Source organism: Globicephala melas, chromosome 11 (assembly GCF_963455315.2).
Source record: "Globicephala melas chromosome 11, mGloMel1.2, whole genome shotgun sequence".
NCBI classification, from domain to species: domain Eukaryota; kingdom Metazoa; phylum Chordata; class Mammalia; order Artiodactyla; family Delphinidae; genus Globicephala; species Globicephala melas.
Window position 1 is genome coordinate 19,565,985 of NC_083324.2, and position 18,933 is coordinate 19,584,917.

At 45.5% G+C, this 18,933-nt stretch overlaps 1 protein-coding gene across 11 annotated transcripts in view; it reads left to right on the forward strand.

Moving 5' to 3' along the window:
• FOXP1 (forkhead box P1) overlaps positions 1 to 18,933 on the forward strand; it is a 598,062-nt gene that overhangs the window by 553,684 nt on the left and 25,445 nt on the right. For all 11 annotated transcript variants that reach the window (XM_070046604.1, XM_060308593.2, XM_060308597.2 and 8 more), the window contains one exon: positions 12,118 to 12,201. In XM_070046604.1, coding sequence (XP_069902705.1) covers positions 12,118 to 12,201 — 84 coding nt within the window. The remainder of the gene's footprint in view (positions 1 to 12,117; positions 12,202 to 18,933) is intronic.

An 18,933-nucleotide genomic window follows, 5' to 3' on the forward strand; every position in this document is an offset into this window, starting at 1 on the left:
ATTTTTCATTGTCCCCTTTTTCTCTCCATCACTGAGAACAATTGAGAGTTCACTGCACAAATTTTAAATATGTACACTTACACCCACACGTACATATAAACACACGTTAGGTATATATATCATGTGGATATCAGATATATATAGATGTGTGTGTGTATGTGTGTGTGTAGGTGGAGGGGGAGAGAGAGAGAGAGAGAGAGAGAGAGAGTCTTGTATTTGGAAATTCACTGGGCCATGAGGAATGTGCTTTATGACTACAGAAAATTAACTTCAGCAAACGTTCCTGTGCATCACATCTGGGTGAGGGGCACTTTAAGTGTGGGTTCTACTTCCTGATGTAACTTGTTGATGAACCCCACCATATTTTAACAGTAATTCCCTCCTTGGTATAATTAATAGAAAATTTGTTTCTAAAAGTAAAAATTGGGTCAGAAATGGAGATTATTAAAACGTACAGTTGCAAAAGGCTGACCCTACAAACCCCATTTACGCAGCCGAGTTCCAAAATGCTGTTGAGTGCTTGATGACTCACTGTGGCTTCTTCCTCTGGCTGGTTCAGTGTAGGCAAGAGGTTAGCCGACTCGGGGAAATTAAAACAATGTTGTACATTATATTGTTACCAGCCATCGAAAGGCCTATTTTGTATGCAAGACAGCAATGCCGAGATATATGGAGAGCCCTAGGCTAAGTACAGAAGATAATTACATTTGGAATTTTACTGAGTTAAGTCATTTACAGCTTCAAATAGTTGCAGAGAAAAATCAGCCAACACACACTTAAACTTTTTGTTTTGACTTTCAGGATAGAAAGGATTTTTTTTTTAATTAGTTATCATCTTATATGACAAATCACATTTTATTTTTAGTCAGAACGTCTCAAAAGTTATTTTCTTTAAGTAGTTAATATTTTTCCATTCAGACTACAGATACGAACTTATTAGGACAGTGGGATATTTATACAGGCAAAGGGCGCATCGTAAAATCCCCAAATTCTTACATAAGCCTTTGGAAACATGTTTAAATTTAGCACGTTTGTTGGGAAGGAAAGAAGGAGTATATTTATCTCACCCCCAGAGTTCACTGGTGGTTGAAGCATAGGAAGCCCTTAAAGCATTGGCTTGAACAAAACAAACTCCATGGCTACGGCTACCTGAATTTACATGTCTCAGTGGTGGTGTTTATAAAGTGATCCAAGTTCCTGCATTTATGTATCTAATTGATAAAATTAAATTTTTAATGATCAGCTAGAATAAACTGTTTACCAGAGGTGATGGTTCACCTAGGTTGGCGTTCCAGACTGCAAATCTGAGTGCGGGGCCACCGTTAACTACTCAGGAACTGACTATCTCTTTTATTCACTACTCCTCACCCTCCACAGGAAGCGGGTGGGAGAAGGAAAGGAGTTAGACGATCAGTAAGTCAGGTGGTTATCTTCTGGCAGCTTTAATGTTGAGTTTTGGCGCATGTGGCCTGGGAGTGGTACAGACCGATAAGATGACTCTTGGATTATTTGTGGATTTCACGTAGTCATAGATTTCCCTTCATCCTCCAGTCCTACATCAAACCCAAGGCTGGCTTTTCAACTTTTGATTGGAATCAAAGACGATCACCTGGCCAGAAGTTACTATGTGGTAGTTAACCGGTGATGTTCCTTATAACGTTTTTGCCAGCGAGTTTGCTTTAATGGAGGAAGGCGGGGCTCATTCCGAAGAGTTCAGTGTCTTCCAAGCTTGAGAGCGTTGCTGCAACGAGGACACGGTGCTTGTCGAGAGCAGGGCTTGGAAACCTACAGACCCTGGGCTGAATCCCACGGGCTGAGAAAGGTCTTTACACTCTGAGTAGTTGGGGTAGGGGAGGTAAGAATCAAAGGAAGAATAAATTATATGAAGCTCGAGGTTCAGCATCCACGTATAAGGTTGTGTTGGAACACGGCCATGCCCATTGATTTACGTGTTATCCGTGACGCTTGTGCTCTACAACAGAAAAGTTGAGTAATTCCAACAGCGTCTCGATGGTCTGCAAAGCTGAAAATATTTACTATCTGGCTGGCCCTTGCAGAAGAAGTTTCCCAAGCAATTCCTGATCTAGAGGAGCAGAAGAAAACAATTTGCATCACGTTATTAGCAACTTGTTCCCTTAGGTTCCTGGCTCCCTAAAGGTCGGCTCGCCCCTTCGTACTTCATCCTTCTTTGCCTCGGTATAGAAAACCAGTCTAGTCACCATATTGGTCAGTTTCCCCCAAGGGCAGCTTCACCTGCAGTTATTATACTTGCCGATATTGGGGGTCGCGGAGAGCTGGCTGAGGGATATTCATTCATCCGTCCATTTGTCTACTCATGCATTTAGCAAACATTACCCGGAGCCTGTAACGTGGCAAGAGCCTTGTAGGAGCCACTAAGGAGTATGAGATGAGTGAAATGGATCGGGCTGCCCTCCTGGTTCTTATTCTCTAGGGAAAAAAAAGTAGACTATAAATAAATAGCTCTCCAGTGGCACTGTTCATTCATTGGGTAGTGTTCGCTGACACTGATGCGTTCTTGGAAACATCAGAAGCGTGCTCCAAAGAGACTTTCAATGCTAGATAAGGGCCAAACCCAAACAGATTTTACCCATTAGATATTTAATCAGATGAAATGCACAAGAAAATGTCAGCAGTTTTCTGTGCCCGATGCCCTTATCAAGGACCAGATGGAGACTCTTTGGGTGGCAGACCCGGTCTGTTTGGGAGAGTTTGGGGCAAAGTACAGTTATACTCACAGCCAGACCCATTTGAGGCTTCCTGTTTCTCTGATGTTTGTATTTCCATTTGCCATTTCATGCACCCGTGTCTGGAAGTGTACTTTTTAATTGACTTAACTAATCATCCTTGTGCCCAGAGAACCCGAGGTATCGGGGAAGCCAGGTCTGTGCAGCAGCTAGGCTACATGGAGAGGGTGTTCTTGTGTCTCCGCAGCCTTTCTGTCTCGTTTCCCGTTGGCATCACCCACCGTCACCTCTCGGCTCTCCCAACAGCAGACTGACATATGGGGCATGCCTTGTATGTGACTGAGCCAAAGGCTGCTTCTGTCTCCCTTGAAGAAGGCATTTCCCGGTCCAGGAAGTACCTGAACCTCCGAGTATCTCAGAGTCTGTTACACAATTACCATTTATTAACTCGAATGTGAAAACCGTTGGTGCCACTTTGCACTACAGGAAAGAGCAATCAGGGCCTGAGCGTATTCCCAAAGGGTGATCACTGGTAGAGCAAGATGAGACCACCACCCAGACTCTCTCTGCAGAGCAGTCCCGAGGCCTCTGGTGTTCACGTCTGGGAGAGAGGTCACACGTGCGCCCCCACTGTAAAAACAAACCCAGTAAGCTCAAATTGGATCTTACAGTAGAGATCAACAGAGGCTCGTTATGTCTACCCTGGAGAATCATTGTGAAAGGATTCCACTGGAGAATTCGGGAGGACAGAGTCAGTCCCAGACGTGACCAAAGCCAGGGAAAACCGCTGGAGTGCTGTCCCGTGTCTCTTGCCAGCCCCCAGATCTAAACCCCAGACACCTCAACTCTGACCCCAAACAGGAGGCCCTTGCGTTTCTTACCGACAGTCAGACCTCCCTAAAGAATTTTATGCAATTTTTTAAAAATCAGCATCGTTCCCCTTGGAGAATAGTGTGGTTGGCCATGTTTCCCTTTATGGTGCTCTGTGTACAACACTGCACTCGAACCAAAAGGAAGGAAAAGCCTTTAAGATTCTCGTGGCAGAGTTCAAGCGACCACGCAGAAATCAAGATGATGGGTTATGGAGTCTGGCTTAGACCTATCTGTGCAGCACTGGGAGTGAGATGCATCTGTCTTGTTTTTATTTTTGTTGGAAGGTATCAAAATATATAATGCACGTCTTCTTAGCAGTGGACTCCTTATGTAGAGCTTGTTGACAGAGAAAGGTTGGTTAATTCAGTTCTCATGTTCCACCCTGTTACTGGTCTCACTGAGAGAGAAGGCCGGGGAGTGGGGGGCGACGGTGGTCAAAAAGACATCTTAGTGGGCATTTGAAGCCCTTTGGAATGTTTCTAACTGCATTTCATTATTACAGAGGCAGTTGTAATTTTTTGACATTTGTCAATGGACGGGATGGGGATTAACCCCAACCCTTACCAGCAAGCCGAGAAGTGACGTGAGATTCTGCACTGTGCACGTAGGCACCTAGCATGAAGACAGACGGACACCATAGAAATCATTTGGGTCGAGGGCAGGGAATGTCCTTTTTGAGGTCAGGGGATGTATTCTAAGATTCCACCTGTTAGATGTTCTCTGTTGACAAGAGTCACCTTCTGGATGATAGGCAGTCAGTGGAAATGAGTTAGAAGCGGAGGGGAAATCCCCGCCGTCGGCGTGCACGCTCTCACGTGGGTCATGAGCGTAAGGCTCCCTCCCCACAGGACGGAGGGGCAGAGACACAGGGAGTGGGGATGTATTGAGAGTCAGGGTCGCCCCCCCATCCCCCCAGTGCCATGGCCAGCCTCGTAAGGAAGCACCTGAAGCTTCCGTGAGAGTTGAGCACCTGCTGTCCCCCAGATTTAAACCCATATTCATCCAGTTATTTGGGTTCACTCAGCCATCGAGCTGGGGATAAGGTATGTCGGTGGCTGGGTCAGAATTCCGTTTTGGAAAAAGGGAAACGCATCCAGTCTAACAGACAACAAGCGAAAACAGTCTTCTGATGGACTTGCCTGTCTTGGAAAGCTGAGACGTTCGTGGTATAGATACAGTTCTCTGGCCGTGTTTATTCTTTTTAATCTGTTGCGTGACCGTGTGACCTTGCTCAGTCCTTAGCTCAGCCTCTCTGGTGTATGAAGATGGACTTTGAAGGAAAGAAGAAAGGAGCCTGGGGGGTTCGGCCTGCGTATCATGTCCAGGGCGCAGCATGTGTCGGGGGACACGCCTCAGGACAGCCTCCCCACAAGCCCTCAGCCTCGAGACCCTTGAAAGTGAATACTGAAAGCAGCCAAGGGGAGAAGCAGCCACCCAGCCCATGGGGATGAACTGCCTGGCCCCCGGCAGGGAGTGCGGGTGGAGGGGTGCAGACCTTGTATGCGTGAGTCATTTGACTCCATTCAGTCGCTGTTCATCAAGCACCTAGTGTGTTCCAAGCCCTGGATCTAGATAAGTAAGGCAGCTTCTTCCTTCCTGTAATGTGGAGGTGTCAGGGAAAAGAGCTCCCGGCAAGGACATTCCAGCCCAAAGGAGCCTCTTGAGAATATGCCTAGGTTGTAGTGGAGGGAGAAGGAAAGTGGAAGACTATTGTGTTCTTTTTAAAATTCAACTCTCTGTTCAACAGGATGGGATGGTGACCAGCCATCGCAGTTTGCTTACCTGGGACTTGGGGTTTTCAGTTTCCGAACCAGGAGAGTCCTGGGCAAACTGGGATGAGTTGGTTACCCTCCCAATCCACTGGGATCCGTCGGCTGTAGGAGAGATCTGTGGATTGCCCATATTCTGCTTGTAACTGTTTCCTAAAGGAGCTCGGAAGCCATTTGAAAGGATGTTTATCGAGCTCCTACTGTATCGCCAAGGCACTGTCCTAGTGCCTTTACCCTTAACTTCACTGAATCCTCACAACCCCTCTGTGAGTAGACTCTACCCTATTTCCTCCATCCCGAGAGTCATGTTTCAAAGGGTGAATCTCACCTTTGGAAATCAGTATGTGTCTCATACATGATTAACATGAGCATGTTTAATGGAGTATTTCTTCTTGCTCTCTGAGAAGGTGTTACGAAACGGATGGTGATCTTAACAATGACGGTCCTCTGAGAGTCAGAGAAGTAACTGGTGCCCTCCCAGCTTCCAAAAGAGGAAACTGAGGTATAGACGATCTGATTAACTTGTCCAAAGCTAATGGCAGGTGATGGGCCGACCCTGGGATTGTAGCCCAGCCTTTGTAACCCATCTTCCTTCGCTTGCCCAGTGCTGCTCTGTGGCTTTTTACACAGGGGTCGTCATGGCCCTGTTAGGGAGGGGCACATTTTCCTCTCCCCGTCTGGGCTCTTCTGGCTGGCCTCAGAGTTCAGTTGACACGAAGACAGAGTAACAGGAGAAAATCAAACAAAAGTGTAGCAGCGTGTATACACGGCAGTGACCCAGGGAAAAACGGAGTCACTTACCAAAATGGCCAGAACCCTCACCATAAATACCATCTTCAGCTAAAGACAAAAGAGGGTGTTGGGGGTAGGGGTTTGGGCCTTCAGAGGGGAGGAAGGCACCTCACAGGGCAATGGAAAAGTAAATGTTTGGTAAATAAATGTTTGTGGGACCACGCGGAGACAGTGGGACACAGAGTGGACTCTGATCTCTGGGCCCTGCCGAGTTTCCCACCCCCTACCTCCTAGCCCATATTCTTTGCAGATCCTGCTGGTGATGCCTCTGTTCCGACAGGCCCTCTGAATTCTTTTAGGCAGTTGCAGGGAAGGTCAAAGTGTCTGAGTCTTTTGGGCCTTGAGTCTTTTCAGCTCGAAATAATCTGCATGCCAGAGAGACATTTTGGGGTGGCCAGTTTTTGCTCTGCTATACCCCATGAGGTTCTCTGCACACACCCAGGCCTTACAGACTGAGGGTTTTGAAACTTGGCTGGTGAGGCCACGCTGTCCTCTGCCTCGAGGAGCTTTCTCCCCAGCAGTCGTGGCAGCGGGGCCAGGGCTGGAGCTCAGCGGCACCGGGCTCATTCTGAAGTTTTCCAAATCCATCTACCCCAGGAACTGTAAGCTCTAAGAAAATGTCAGCAGAAAGAAAAGTGCACAAGTTGCAAATAGCAGAGGGAGAGACAGTAAGCCTAACACAAACCAGTGACTGGGGACTTCACCTGTGATGCCTCTACCGTCAGCGGGGCTGTTTGTAATCACAACTTCCTGGACTTTCGCAAGTATATTATCCGTCACGGGTCCCCCTTTGGACCTTTCTGACCCCATTCAAAGCAGTTCTCAGGACAGTTCCTCACAGCGGTGGCCTCCTAGAGCCTCGTGACTCTCTCTGTATAGGCTCAGAGGTGCTGGGGAAAGAGAAGTCCTAATAGCATCGTAGCTTCATGTTGCCACTGCTCCGTGCCAGGGGCCGAGAGACGCAGGGTCTCTGCGTGTCTCACTTCCGCATCCTCCCTTGGAAGACCAAGACGCTGCTTTTTCATAGTCTAAAATCCTGCTTTACTCCAGGAGCATTAGAATTCCTAGACTATGACAGAGTATCAGTGTGCGTCTGCTTGAAATGTCAAGAGAGTCTTTAATAATAACATGTGAGGAATGTTAAGATGGTGACAGAATACAGTACAAGTCGGGAAATTCTTCGATTGGGGTGAAATGAGCCGTAGGTTGCCTACCCCCTGAGAGCTGGAGTTGGCCTTCAAGACCGAGCTGTGAAGGCCTGCGCATGACCACAGTTAGAGACAGTGGCTGGAAGATAGCTATTTGGTAAATACTCAGTTTGGTTAGAAGAGTTTCATTTCTCCTCCTTCCAGTTGCCGCTTTTTTTCTTTCTTTTTTTTTTGGCTTGTTTTTCTCCTTTGGATCGTACGCCCGTAAGAGACCCCAGGTGACAAGATCCATTCTTCCTCCGTCAGTTGTGTTGGGGCCGTCACCGTATGCAAACCTGCTGAGGAAGTCTAGACCGCCCCCCTGTAAGGCACGCTCAGTCCATGGAAGAGAGTGGTGTCTTCCCAACGTACCTCGTTAGACTTGGACCCTTGGGGTCTTTCTTAGAAGCACCTATTCCCTCGTCTGTCCCCTGGAGGACTGGGCTCAGCAAGATTAGGTCAGATCCCCGTGAATCTGGGGATCACCACTGCACTAACCCGGACTCGCCGCCTCATAACCTGGGTAACACTGCACATTCCACCCTGCCCCCACTGCCCGCGGTTCTGCCTACGGAGGGCAGCATGGAGGCAGGGAGAGAGGCAGAGATCTGGGTTCCCAGGCAGTGTCCCAGGTGATGTCTGGGATCACAGCGGTGTAGGAAGGTCAGACCAAGCATCCTGTCACCAGGATTCTAGCCTTAGCGTTGCGCCTTCCCAGCTCCACGACCTCGGGTTAAGTTCTCCCCCGTGAGCCTCAGCTTCCCCAGCTGTAAAACACGACACGAGGACCAGAAGACTTGACCTAGCCACAGCCGTCTGGGCTTCTGTGAAATCGAATGAGTGGCCGGGCCCCTTCTTCTCTCCATCCTCAGTAATTCCAGCATTTTTTCCCACATCCCAAATCCTTCGCTTATTTCAAGACTTCTTTTCTCACAAGTGAGAACCGCCACATTGGGCTTAAAATGAGTAGTCCTCCTGACAGTGTAGAGAATGATTGTGTTCAGTGAACCCCAAACCATGTTCCCTTTTCTCTGCTGAAAGGATGAACGTAATCTCCCTTAGTTTTTATCTTTGAAGGTGGCGCACGGGGCCCCTAGCCTTCGGCAGTTATCAGCAAGTCTGGAGCGAGACCCCCGTTACGGTCTTGCCCAGTGTGGACTATCTAAAGCCTAACTTGAGGCCATGGGTAATAGAAAAGGGGATGACCTATATCATCCGAGGGGAGAAAAAGCGTTTGCTTAGGACGAGGGACAGATAACAGTGAGAAGCAAGGAAGTAAATCCATGAGAAATGGGCCTATCTTTCCCACGCTTCTGGTTCCCTTCTTTAAAACATCAAAATTCTCCCCCCCAGTTAGCCCAGCTGCAAACTCCACCGAACCCCTGTTATGTTGATCCAGATTCCTAACATATACTCAGCCAGTAGAAGTCGATAGACTTGACTGGTTTAACTTTCCTATTAAAAAAAAAAAAAACGAGAGAGAAGGAATTAGGTTTTTTTGAGCATTCTCGAAGCACTAGGTTCTATGCTAAGCTTGTTATGTGCAAGAATTTATTTAATCCTCAAAACAACTCTTGGAAGTTCAGAGATTATTATTCCATATTTAGAAGGAGAAACAAAATACTTGAAAAGGTTACATAATGTGCTCAGAGTCGCAGAGCCCGGATTCAAATCCATCGAAGTCTGCTTGTTGGGTCCACGTCCTTTTTAGCCCATTTTTGACTCTGCTGTCATTCTGCAGAACGGGGCACAAGCGTGCTAATGTAAACAAACACTGCACAAGCAGCTCCCCTTAACGTGTGTCCTGTTGTCATTCCTTTTATGCTGGGTGGTACTCCTGTACCCACCGGGAAAGCTTTGAGAGGGTAATTCTCTCTTGATATCACAACATAAAAAGACGGGTAAATTTGTCAGCTGCATTTTTAGTTGACCTTCGGACTGAATTTCCCATCTTCCTTTTCTTTGCTTGTCATGGGATTCAGTAGAGGGAACGCTGGAATATATTTGCTAATATTAAATGTTTGTATTCCCATATTATAATAATGAAGGGATGCCATGAAAATCGATGGGGATGGTGAGCTCATGGAATGATGGCATAAAAAGTGCTAAAGAATCTGCAGGCTTTTCGAAGCACCAGTGAGTATTGTAAATGCAAGACAGGCACTTGAGACAGAGGAGCTGGTTTCACTAGGTGTGAATTTTTAGCCGTTTTGCATTTAAAAAACCCCAAAGGTGAGTTTGGCGGATTTTTTCCTTCAATTGTTACAACAGTCTGTGGTAGAGTTAGAGCTGTTATTGATGATAAAAATCCAAAACCCTTCCAAGAATATATAGGACATGCTAGTTTACACTCATATAAACAGCAACAAAAACTTGGATTTTTGCCTCTTCCTGTAACCTTGCCCACCTTTCCACAGTAAAGCAGAACTAGGATGGTAGGCTTGAGGTTGAGGCAAAATAAGGAACCTGGATAATTCTCAACATGGACGATGAATTCTAAGTAATATTCACACGGGAAAATAAGAAAAGATTCCCTACGGCAGTAAACCACCAGGGTTATGGAGGTGGCTGGGTATACAAATTCTAGGTATGTGTTTGCCACGTGGTATTACCACCTTTGATCAGTAAAAGGTCAGCCTGGTAGATATCTGGAAGGAAGAGAGAGGTGATGGTTTCTTTTGGTGCTGGGAATTTGGATTTCCCTCTACTTGGTCTTTGTAATTGCTCCATCAGCAGTGTTCACCCCCAAATTAAGTCACGATTAATATTCATCAGACTCTTCAGTAAATATCACCCCCCACCCTTTAATTTGTAACGTTCAGTACAACAGACCACCTCTTGTTTTTTGTTTGTTTGTTTGTTTTGGTGTTTGCGGTACGCGGGCCTCTCAATGCTGTGGCCTCTCCCGTTGAGGAGCACAGGCTCTGGACGCGCAGGCTCAGCGGCCATGGCTCACGGGCCCAGCCGCTCCGCGGCACGTGGGATCCTCCCGGACCGGGGCACGAACCCATGTCCCCTGCATCGGCGGGCGGACTCTCAACCACTTTGCCACCAGGGAAGCCCACTTCTTGTTTTTAAAAAGAACGATATATATGCCTCCATTCCTGCTGCTCCACAGTAATTTTAAAACAAAACATGTTTCTTAATCTAAGAATGTTTTAGTTGTAACGTCGAAAAACTTAGGACACTTACATAAAAAAACAAATAACTAGAAAAATGCCATTGCTAACATTTTAATTGTTCTAACTGAGCCACTTGGAAAACTAAATTCCTTTAGCATTATGTGTTCAGAGCATCTTTTAGTTTGGCTGTTCAATAACTGACTAAAGAACAGAGGGTGAATAACATAAAGTGGCTCCTAATATGGTATCATTTTCATTTCCTGTTTGTTGAAAGATAAATGCTAACACTAGAAGGCTTTTTTCTTTCTTTCTTTCTTTCTTTCTTTCTTTCTTTCTTTCTGTCTTTCTTCTTAATTTATTCCTCCCTGAACCACAAGGGAATAAAAAGAAAAAAAAAAATCAAATGTGATATGGCTTGAGACTGAGTCATCCAGTTAGGATAAGCCGAAAGCTTTTTCTTTCTTGTTTTTGTACCCTTTCCCTTTTCTCTGCCTTGCCCCAATTCCTGAAACATACCCCTCCCTTAAAACACACTTTGCTTTAAAAATGTGAGTCTTACTTGATTGGGGGGGGGGGCAGATAATTTTAGACTTAAAAAACTAATTGTTATTTAAAAGATTTAATGTTAATTATGTGACATTGATGGAATGCGTCTCTCTCCAACTTTAAGGCATTATTTTGGACAAATAGTCTTTAAAAGTACTGAATGAAGATTTTTTTTTCTCTCTCTCCCTCTCCCTCTTCCTCCTCTCCTCCCTCCCTCCCTTCCTCCCCCCCCCCTTTCTCTCTCTGGTATTAATCTCTTCTACATTTCCCCAAAATTCTACAGCTGTTCTCTTAATATCTGTACCTTTGGGGGGGGATACATTTCCCACTTCTTTTACAGACATAATTGTCATATGTCCCCTATGCTCAACGATCTTGAACTATCAAAGATACCATTGTGTATGAAAGAGTCCACGGCAAGCATAAAGAAGGCAGCATGTAATAAGTAGTGTCTGAGTGCCTACTGCATACATCCAATTAGCAACTCATGTGCCTTCAGAAGATAACGTTTGATAGAATGAGGAGACTTGAAGTTTTGGTACGATGAGACTAGCACATAGTAGGTACTCACATACTGAGTCCGTGAAACGAGTAAGCTTTTTCTGCATTCACTCGAAAATGGGGGCTCTCTGCCTGCCTTGCCAAAGTTGCTGGCCAGTGCTGTCTTCACCTGTGCCTACCTGTGAAGAAAGATGGAGTTAATTTTGCGTAAGTGTATCTGTGTGCCTAGGAGTTTCTCCACAACCCCAACGGATGCATTTACGAGTTTTTAGCTCCGTAGCTTATTCTCCTTTGGCTTCCTCCTGAATCAGGTTGGTGAACAGGCGTGATTCACGGTTTTGTCTCGTAGCTGTCTGTGTTCCGTGGGACTCCTTGGTGCCAGCAGGTCTAGGGCTTCCCAGTTAAAGGCTCGTGCATCTTGTGTGGAGAAATCGCACACCAACACCTCTAGTAACTCGGAGCCTGGCAGTGGTCGTCTAGATTTCAAAACGATTAAGCACTGATGCACATTTTGTCGTGTGCCAGGGGGCCATAGTGTGATTTGGAATGTGTATCATTTGGGATGTTAAAGGAGTACTGCATCTGCATTCAAAGAAATAACAAAGCGTCTTCTCCCTACCAGCTTGCAAAAGACAAAGAGCGCCTGCAAGCCATGATGACCCACCTGCACGTGAAGTCTACGGAACCCAAAACTGCCCCTCAGCCCGTAAGTACTGAATGACGCCCGTGGGGGAACCCTACAGTGTTGCTTCTCTGCTTCCCTACCCCAAGGACGGAGGATCGCCTAGTCTGGCAGCTTTGAGTAGTGAAAGACTTAAGCTCCATCTGGTTCTGATTACCTTTTATGAAGAGGGCAGTGTGCTGGGCATTTAGGGAGACAGATATGGGATGATTCGGGCACAGTCGTTAGCCACGAGGCCCCACCATCAGCTCTTCTTTGGGACAGATGATTGATGCTACACCAAGGTACTAAAACATATTCCGAGAGCTCACTAGAAGGGAAAAAACAAAACAGAACAGAAAGCAATCTTTCTGATTTCTCAATGGTGGAAACACAGAGAGAACACAGCCAGACCAGGAAAGCAGAGGAAAAAGGCATGTCAGCATGGTTTAGCCAAGAGGCAGTGGATGTGAGAAAAGGAGTGAGGGATAGTCCAGTCCAGTCTAACTGCAAGAAAGGAAAGAAAGAGGAAACACACTGTCGGAATAGTCAGAGGCTATAATTACAGAGAACATGTAACGGTCACTGAAGAGTTTGAAGCGAACATTACTCCTTCGCGGTGAGGAGACCCAACATGGTACCCTGAAATTACATTTCACTTTTAGCAATCTCTTACTTCTTGCCTTGTTCCCTTTTATTTGACGTTCAAGAGTGTCACCAAGCACAGACAGTTAATATCAGAGTGGAAGTGTGGTAGCTGAACCCCAAATCCTGTCTTAGGCCTCATTACTTGTTGCAAATTGATCGCTTTCACAGTTGTGTTTCTTGTACACTTACAGTTCTCAAAATCTAGTAGCTTCAACTGATTATTCACAATGGAGAGGGTGCTTTGCTTCTTGATTTTTAAGATTTGTAAAATTTAAGGGTACACTGCCTTTATTTGATTTTGCTTGGAGTCACTGTGTGAAAATTAATTGAGCGTTGACAATCTATAGTTAGTACCAGCAATTTTAATCAATATGCAGTGATGCGGCGTAATGGCAAAGTATTGGTTTATCTGTTTTGACTGATTTTTTCCTATAAATAAAGCAAACATACACCCATACATGTATGATTTATGGTGATAGAAATAAAACGGAGTCAGACTATTAACCCAGCAAATATGGTAGCCTGCCAAGATGCAGTTGGCAGACAAAATTAATGTCTGAAACAGAACACATTACTGAGATATAGGACATAAAATCATTAAACACTTTGCACATCCATTTTTACTAGGGAAGAGCCCTTGGTTTCCATGTATTTTGCAGTAAACGGCTGTAGGACCCAATGTGTAGGCTACCCAAGAGAAAGGGGGGCAGGGGGAGGCCATTCAGTATCGTGGAGTCAGTAGTCAGCTGTGCTCTCCGTGCTATTCCTGTCAACCCCTTCTTTTAAGGAGGGTCCTGGGAATACTATGAACCCAGGTGAGCAAATTGGTAAGATCCTGGCATGACTCCACTGAGTTCTCCAGCGGGTATAGGGAGCTTGAAACTCTCTGGAAGTCTTCAGATGGTTGTCCTTGGTTAGGGAAATGGTTTTCCCCAGGTTGAAGGGTTTGCATCTCTAAACCTAGCAACAAGGGAGAGAATGCGATTATCTCCTCCTTCCTCCGTGGATTAAAACCAATGATATGAGGTTAGATATTAACTATGAGAACTAGAATAATGTTTGGACTCCGCACTCTAGGAATATACTCATTTGGGATCATGAGGCTCCTTGGGAGGAGGAGGGATAAAAGCAGAAAAGGAATTGCAAAACCCCACGGGGCACTCAGCGAGCGATGGCGCTGGATGCCGGCAGGGAGCGCCATATACATAGGCCTCCATAGGCCACAAAAGGGACCCTTGGGAATCTCCATGAGGACCCGTGTTAGGCAGCCAATAAACAGGAAAGTGCGGTCCTGGGGGAAATGCACAGGGCAGGAAGGTTTGTCTTGATTAGTATTTAAAAAAATGTTTTACATGCTAGAAAATTATAACTTCGAAGGGGGACCTCCTACTAAATGTATTTTTAACTGCTCTGTTGAAAATTCTCTACCACTAGTCAACATTATCTCTTAGTAGCTCAGCACAGTATTTCTTTATTAAAAGAAATAGGCACGAATATTTTTGACTGAAAAATTAATAGCTTTTGAATTCGTACGCAGCAGGTTTTCTTTTGCAAAGAAGTCCAATATCGCTGCACAGCACTTCTATAACCATTTATTTGGAGTCCAAGTCAAACCTTTGACAGTTAGAGCCGTGCTACAAGCCAATATAAAGAACTCCAAGATGTAAACCAACAATAGGCCGTCTGTGTGAGGTTTGCCATTGTCAAATACATAGATTGTTTGGATTAGTTTATGTAAATGGACTGTTGTATTACCCTTTGGAAAAAAAAAAAAAAAGATCACATTTGTGTATGAAAAGTGGTTCCCTTCACAGGCAGCATTATAAATTCCTTATCCTGTAACTTACATGTAAGAAGTAAAAATTGGTGCCTGACAAGCAGATATTGTGTGACACTCTGTTGCCAGAGAGAACCTGCCTTCTTTTCATTCATTGGAAAATAGAAAATTTTATTATAGATACCATCTTATAATTTGGGAATTATTAAAATATGTATAGGTGAGGCATTGGGAAATTAATTATAAAAGGTAGACGTGTAGTGTTTTGCATACATTTTTACTTCTTTGCCCAAAAAAAGGGGAGGGGTGGACAGACGTAGAGCAAACCCTTGATGCTTTCAACTTTAGGGATACAGAGTTATCTGATGATCGGTTCTAAGGTGCAGAAGACTCCCTTTTGCTTGTAATTGATTTATTCCACCTGAAATAGTAGAACGCACGGTGTATGTTCAGATGCCTATCGTTCTAGACTCTCTGATTTGAAGGAAGCAGTCCCTGGGATTCAGATCTAACCTTAGCTGGGGACTCTCACGTTAGAGTCTTGCCAGGAAGTTTGTGGAGTGTTTTTTTTTTTTTTTTCTTTTTTCCATTTCTGTTTAAAAAGGAACTCGGTGTTTATTTTAAAATCCTTAGTCACTAAGTGATAGAATGCTTTGCTGTAAACGTTGCTTTTCACTAAATGCCATTTGGGTGGTAAGTGTCATTTGCTGTGTCCAGTCATCCAACCCGTTCCCATTTCACTGCCAAAACCTTCTTGGATTGTTCTGACAGCAGCCCGTAGACGTGTTCGCTGGACGCTGTTGTGGAACTCATGTTCCCATTTGGCTAATCAGAGGCTGTGCTCATCTCGGGAGAATCCCAAGTTTTTAGGCGTGGGTCTGAGCGCGACTCCCACTGGAAAGCGTGGAGAGGACCTGAATAGGGGTTTACGGCGGTCCTGTTCCACACGTGCCTCCGATAACATCTCCTCCTGCTTGCTTGAAAATCTTTTAAACCGATAAAAACCTTTCCTTTCGTAATTATACCCAGGACTCAAACTGCAGTGCACGCTGTTTTCGTGAAGAGAATTCCTGAATTTAAAATCGAATTATTGCGTCAACGAATATTTATTGGACGTGCGACAGGAAGACATAGGGTAGTTAAACCAGACAGAACCATCCCTGCCATCGAGGTGTTTGGGGTCTCGTGGGACCAACTACCAAAGACACACTCCCAGGCTCTCCCTGGCATGAGCTGTGCTGTCGGGGAGTGAGTGTGTGGACCGCTGCCCTAGACGGTGGGGGTTGAGGAAAGACTTCTGGGACAGGTGACATCTAAGGTGAAACCTAAAAGATGAATAGGAAGAAGTGGAAAGAAGCGAGTTTCGTGACTCTTTTCTCGGGTTAAGAGTAGGTGCGTGTGTCTGTGTCTCTGAGGAAGGGAACTGGGGAAGTGTGTGAAGATGATCAGAGTGGAGGGGAGAAAGGAATGGCCAACAGCGGCTGAAATAAGCTTTTCGTTTGTCATAATTTTACTTAGAAGCTTTTAATTTTATTAAGGCTGGCCCCTGCTTGGAAAAATTTACCAGAACAGAGCTGTACATTCTAGCAATGGGGGACATACAGTGGGCAAAGGCGGGCTTGACATACGTACAGAATGGCCCAAGTGTATTGTACGTTGGCGATTTAAAAGATTCGTCGCTTTTCCGTGTTCAGAGAAGCACAAGCGAAAAATCAGGCGATCGTAAACTGTCCTCATGAGAATGATATTCTTTTGTTCCACAGTCGGTACCGGTTCATGTTCTCAAGGTAAACACCAAAATGGATTGCTTGGGGGTGAATGCTTGTCCTTGAGGGAGGCCTCACTCAGAGGATAAAATAATAACAACCAGCACCAAGAAGCATGTCTGTAGTAATACTTTATTAAGTTGTTAAGGATTTTTGAAAAAGACTTTTTCACTATCATAAGGTCAGGAAAATACCGTAGGTCATATTCCGTAATCCTGAGAACGTAAGAGGTAGGCTTTGCTTTAGGGTACTCCTCCTACCCACCGGAGAACAGCTCCCAGCGCTGGAGAAACCACATCCCTTCAGATTTGGTGGGCAAGTAATTACAGTGTAGGTACTATCTCCTTTATGGACATGTTGTAAAACACAAGAACTTGGCTATTTGAGGCGAAAGGCAGTATTAGATTTTCCTTTGCACGCATTCTCGTTTCCTCCAACCGTAGCAGTTAGGACTGTTTGGAAATCGTTTTTAGCTACTAATAAAAACAGAGAGAGAGAGGGAGAGAGAGAGAGAGTGTCCGTCCGTGTGTTCCCTCGCCCCATGCCCCCCGCTCCGCAAATGGGGGGTCTCTCAACGAAGTGGCTGATTTTGTGGGCTGCTCGCTGCAGCCTGGCTGTTGAGTTGGGGGAATAATTTGATGCCGTCATAAAGAGAGATTCGCAAGCACCACACACACACACAGGGGATGTTTCTATACTGTTTCTCGCGAAGTCCCCCACCCTGAGGTTCATCCTGACGACCACCTTCTCGGTCACTGCCCTGCGCCAGGGCCCAGATCTAAGGCAGTAGCAGGACCAGGCAGAGAGAGCTCTCCCCAGGGCCACCCCCCAACCCCCTGCCACGATCTGGTAACATCTTTCGCGTCCCTCCAGCCTCAGAAAAGGCCACCTCTGAACGCGAGGGATTCGTGTCTAGGATTCACCTGCTCAGGCCAGTCGAACCAACAGCAGAAAAGCGAGTGAGCCCCAAAGTCCATACTGAGCGGCTGGGTCCCTCGGTGTCTGGGTTTCAGGTTGGCCTTTTGTTCTCAGCATCTGTTCTGAAGCGAGGCAAGAGCACAAACAAAAATCCAGATGAGTCCTTATGGGAATGCTTACAACAAGTCTGTTTCTGTCTGGGGTTTACCTCAGCCGTTTGTTGATTTTTAAAAAAATGGGAGTGACTCACCGTCTTTAAAAGAGAGAGAGGAGGTTACTGTTTAAAAACGAAAGATAAATCTTTCGAAAAGGGGCTCAGCAGAGTCCCGGGCAGCTGGGCTGGTTCCAGTTGTTCGGATGGGTAAGATTTCTAGGATAGTCACCCCTGGAACTGACCTGGGAGAAAAGCTGACGGTTGAGAGTGCATAGAAACTAAAAAAATAAAGCCCAACGGCAATCTTAAGTGACATAAGAATTTAAGCTTTTGGCCGGCGTTTCAAAGAGATTATCTTTGCCCAAATCATCACATGATGGAAACTTGCCATGTAGAAAATATCAGAGTTACTAACTTTTCTAAACATAGCAACTTCTTTTTAAATAGAAAATGAAGACAATCTGAAAAATAGGAAAAGAAACCCTCCCAGATTCCCCATCCCTTCCTGCTCCAGGCCCCGGAAGAAAAAAATTCTCTCTCCCAACCTGAGCTACAGTCAGAAACACGAAGCACACGTGCTTTCATTTCTAATTGATGATTCTATTATTAAGTTTTAATAGTTTACAGTTCAGGTGAATCTTGCAAGATTGCAGCACACCCCTCACCGTTCTCGGTTTGCTCTGCTGTTCTACGTCTGTAATTAATTTTTGTGTGTGTGGTGGGGGGCGTAGGGGGTCCAGTTTTTGCAGAGAGAGACCTTAATGAAAAGAGCAGGTCTGGTTTGAACGCAGAGCCTATCTTGAAACCTTCCCCCTGCCGCATCTTATCACTCCCTCGTGACCTTCCTCCCCAAAGATGGTCTCTCCTCGAGACCAGCATGTGATCATCCAGCCGGAGTTTAAAAGTTAAGAAACTTCGATCGCCGTTGACAAGGTTGACATTTCATTAACTTGTTGGTTCAGCCTTCAGATGATTCCGCGAGGCGAAGCACCCTGTGTTTGGAGTTTACCGCTTTTTGTTCTTTCTTCCCTCGCAGGCTACAGTCGTGTTTGATTTGGAATCGGGGCTCCTTTGGCAAATTAGCAATTAGAGCAATTCTGTGGGAATATGTATATATGTCATTAGTTTTCCTGCAAATTAATAGCAGGGGCAGAGGTCAGGCAGAAATTTTCCACTTGACTGCAGTTCCTCTGTGGAGACTTGGCACTTGGTTCTGGAATGGCCACAGCTGCTCTCAGCCACCCTCTTCCTCTAGGAACTGTCTTTTAATTAGTTTACCTCATAGCCATCATTACAAATATTACTGCCTCCCCTCCTCGAAATAAAATTACTGTTTCTACAAAATATTCCAGTGACATCTTGCACCACTGCACATTGATGGTGGGGTCAGTCGAATGCAGCATTTAATCATTAGATCACCTCCATCCGCGTCTCCTAATTAGAGTCCTTACAATACATTTTTATCTGGTAATTAGCCGAGATTGGCTACTTCCTCTGTGGCTTATTAGAGACGG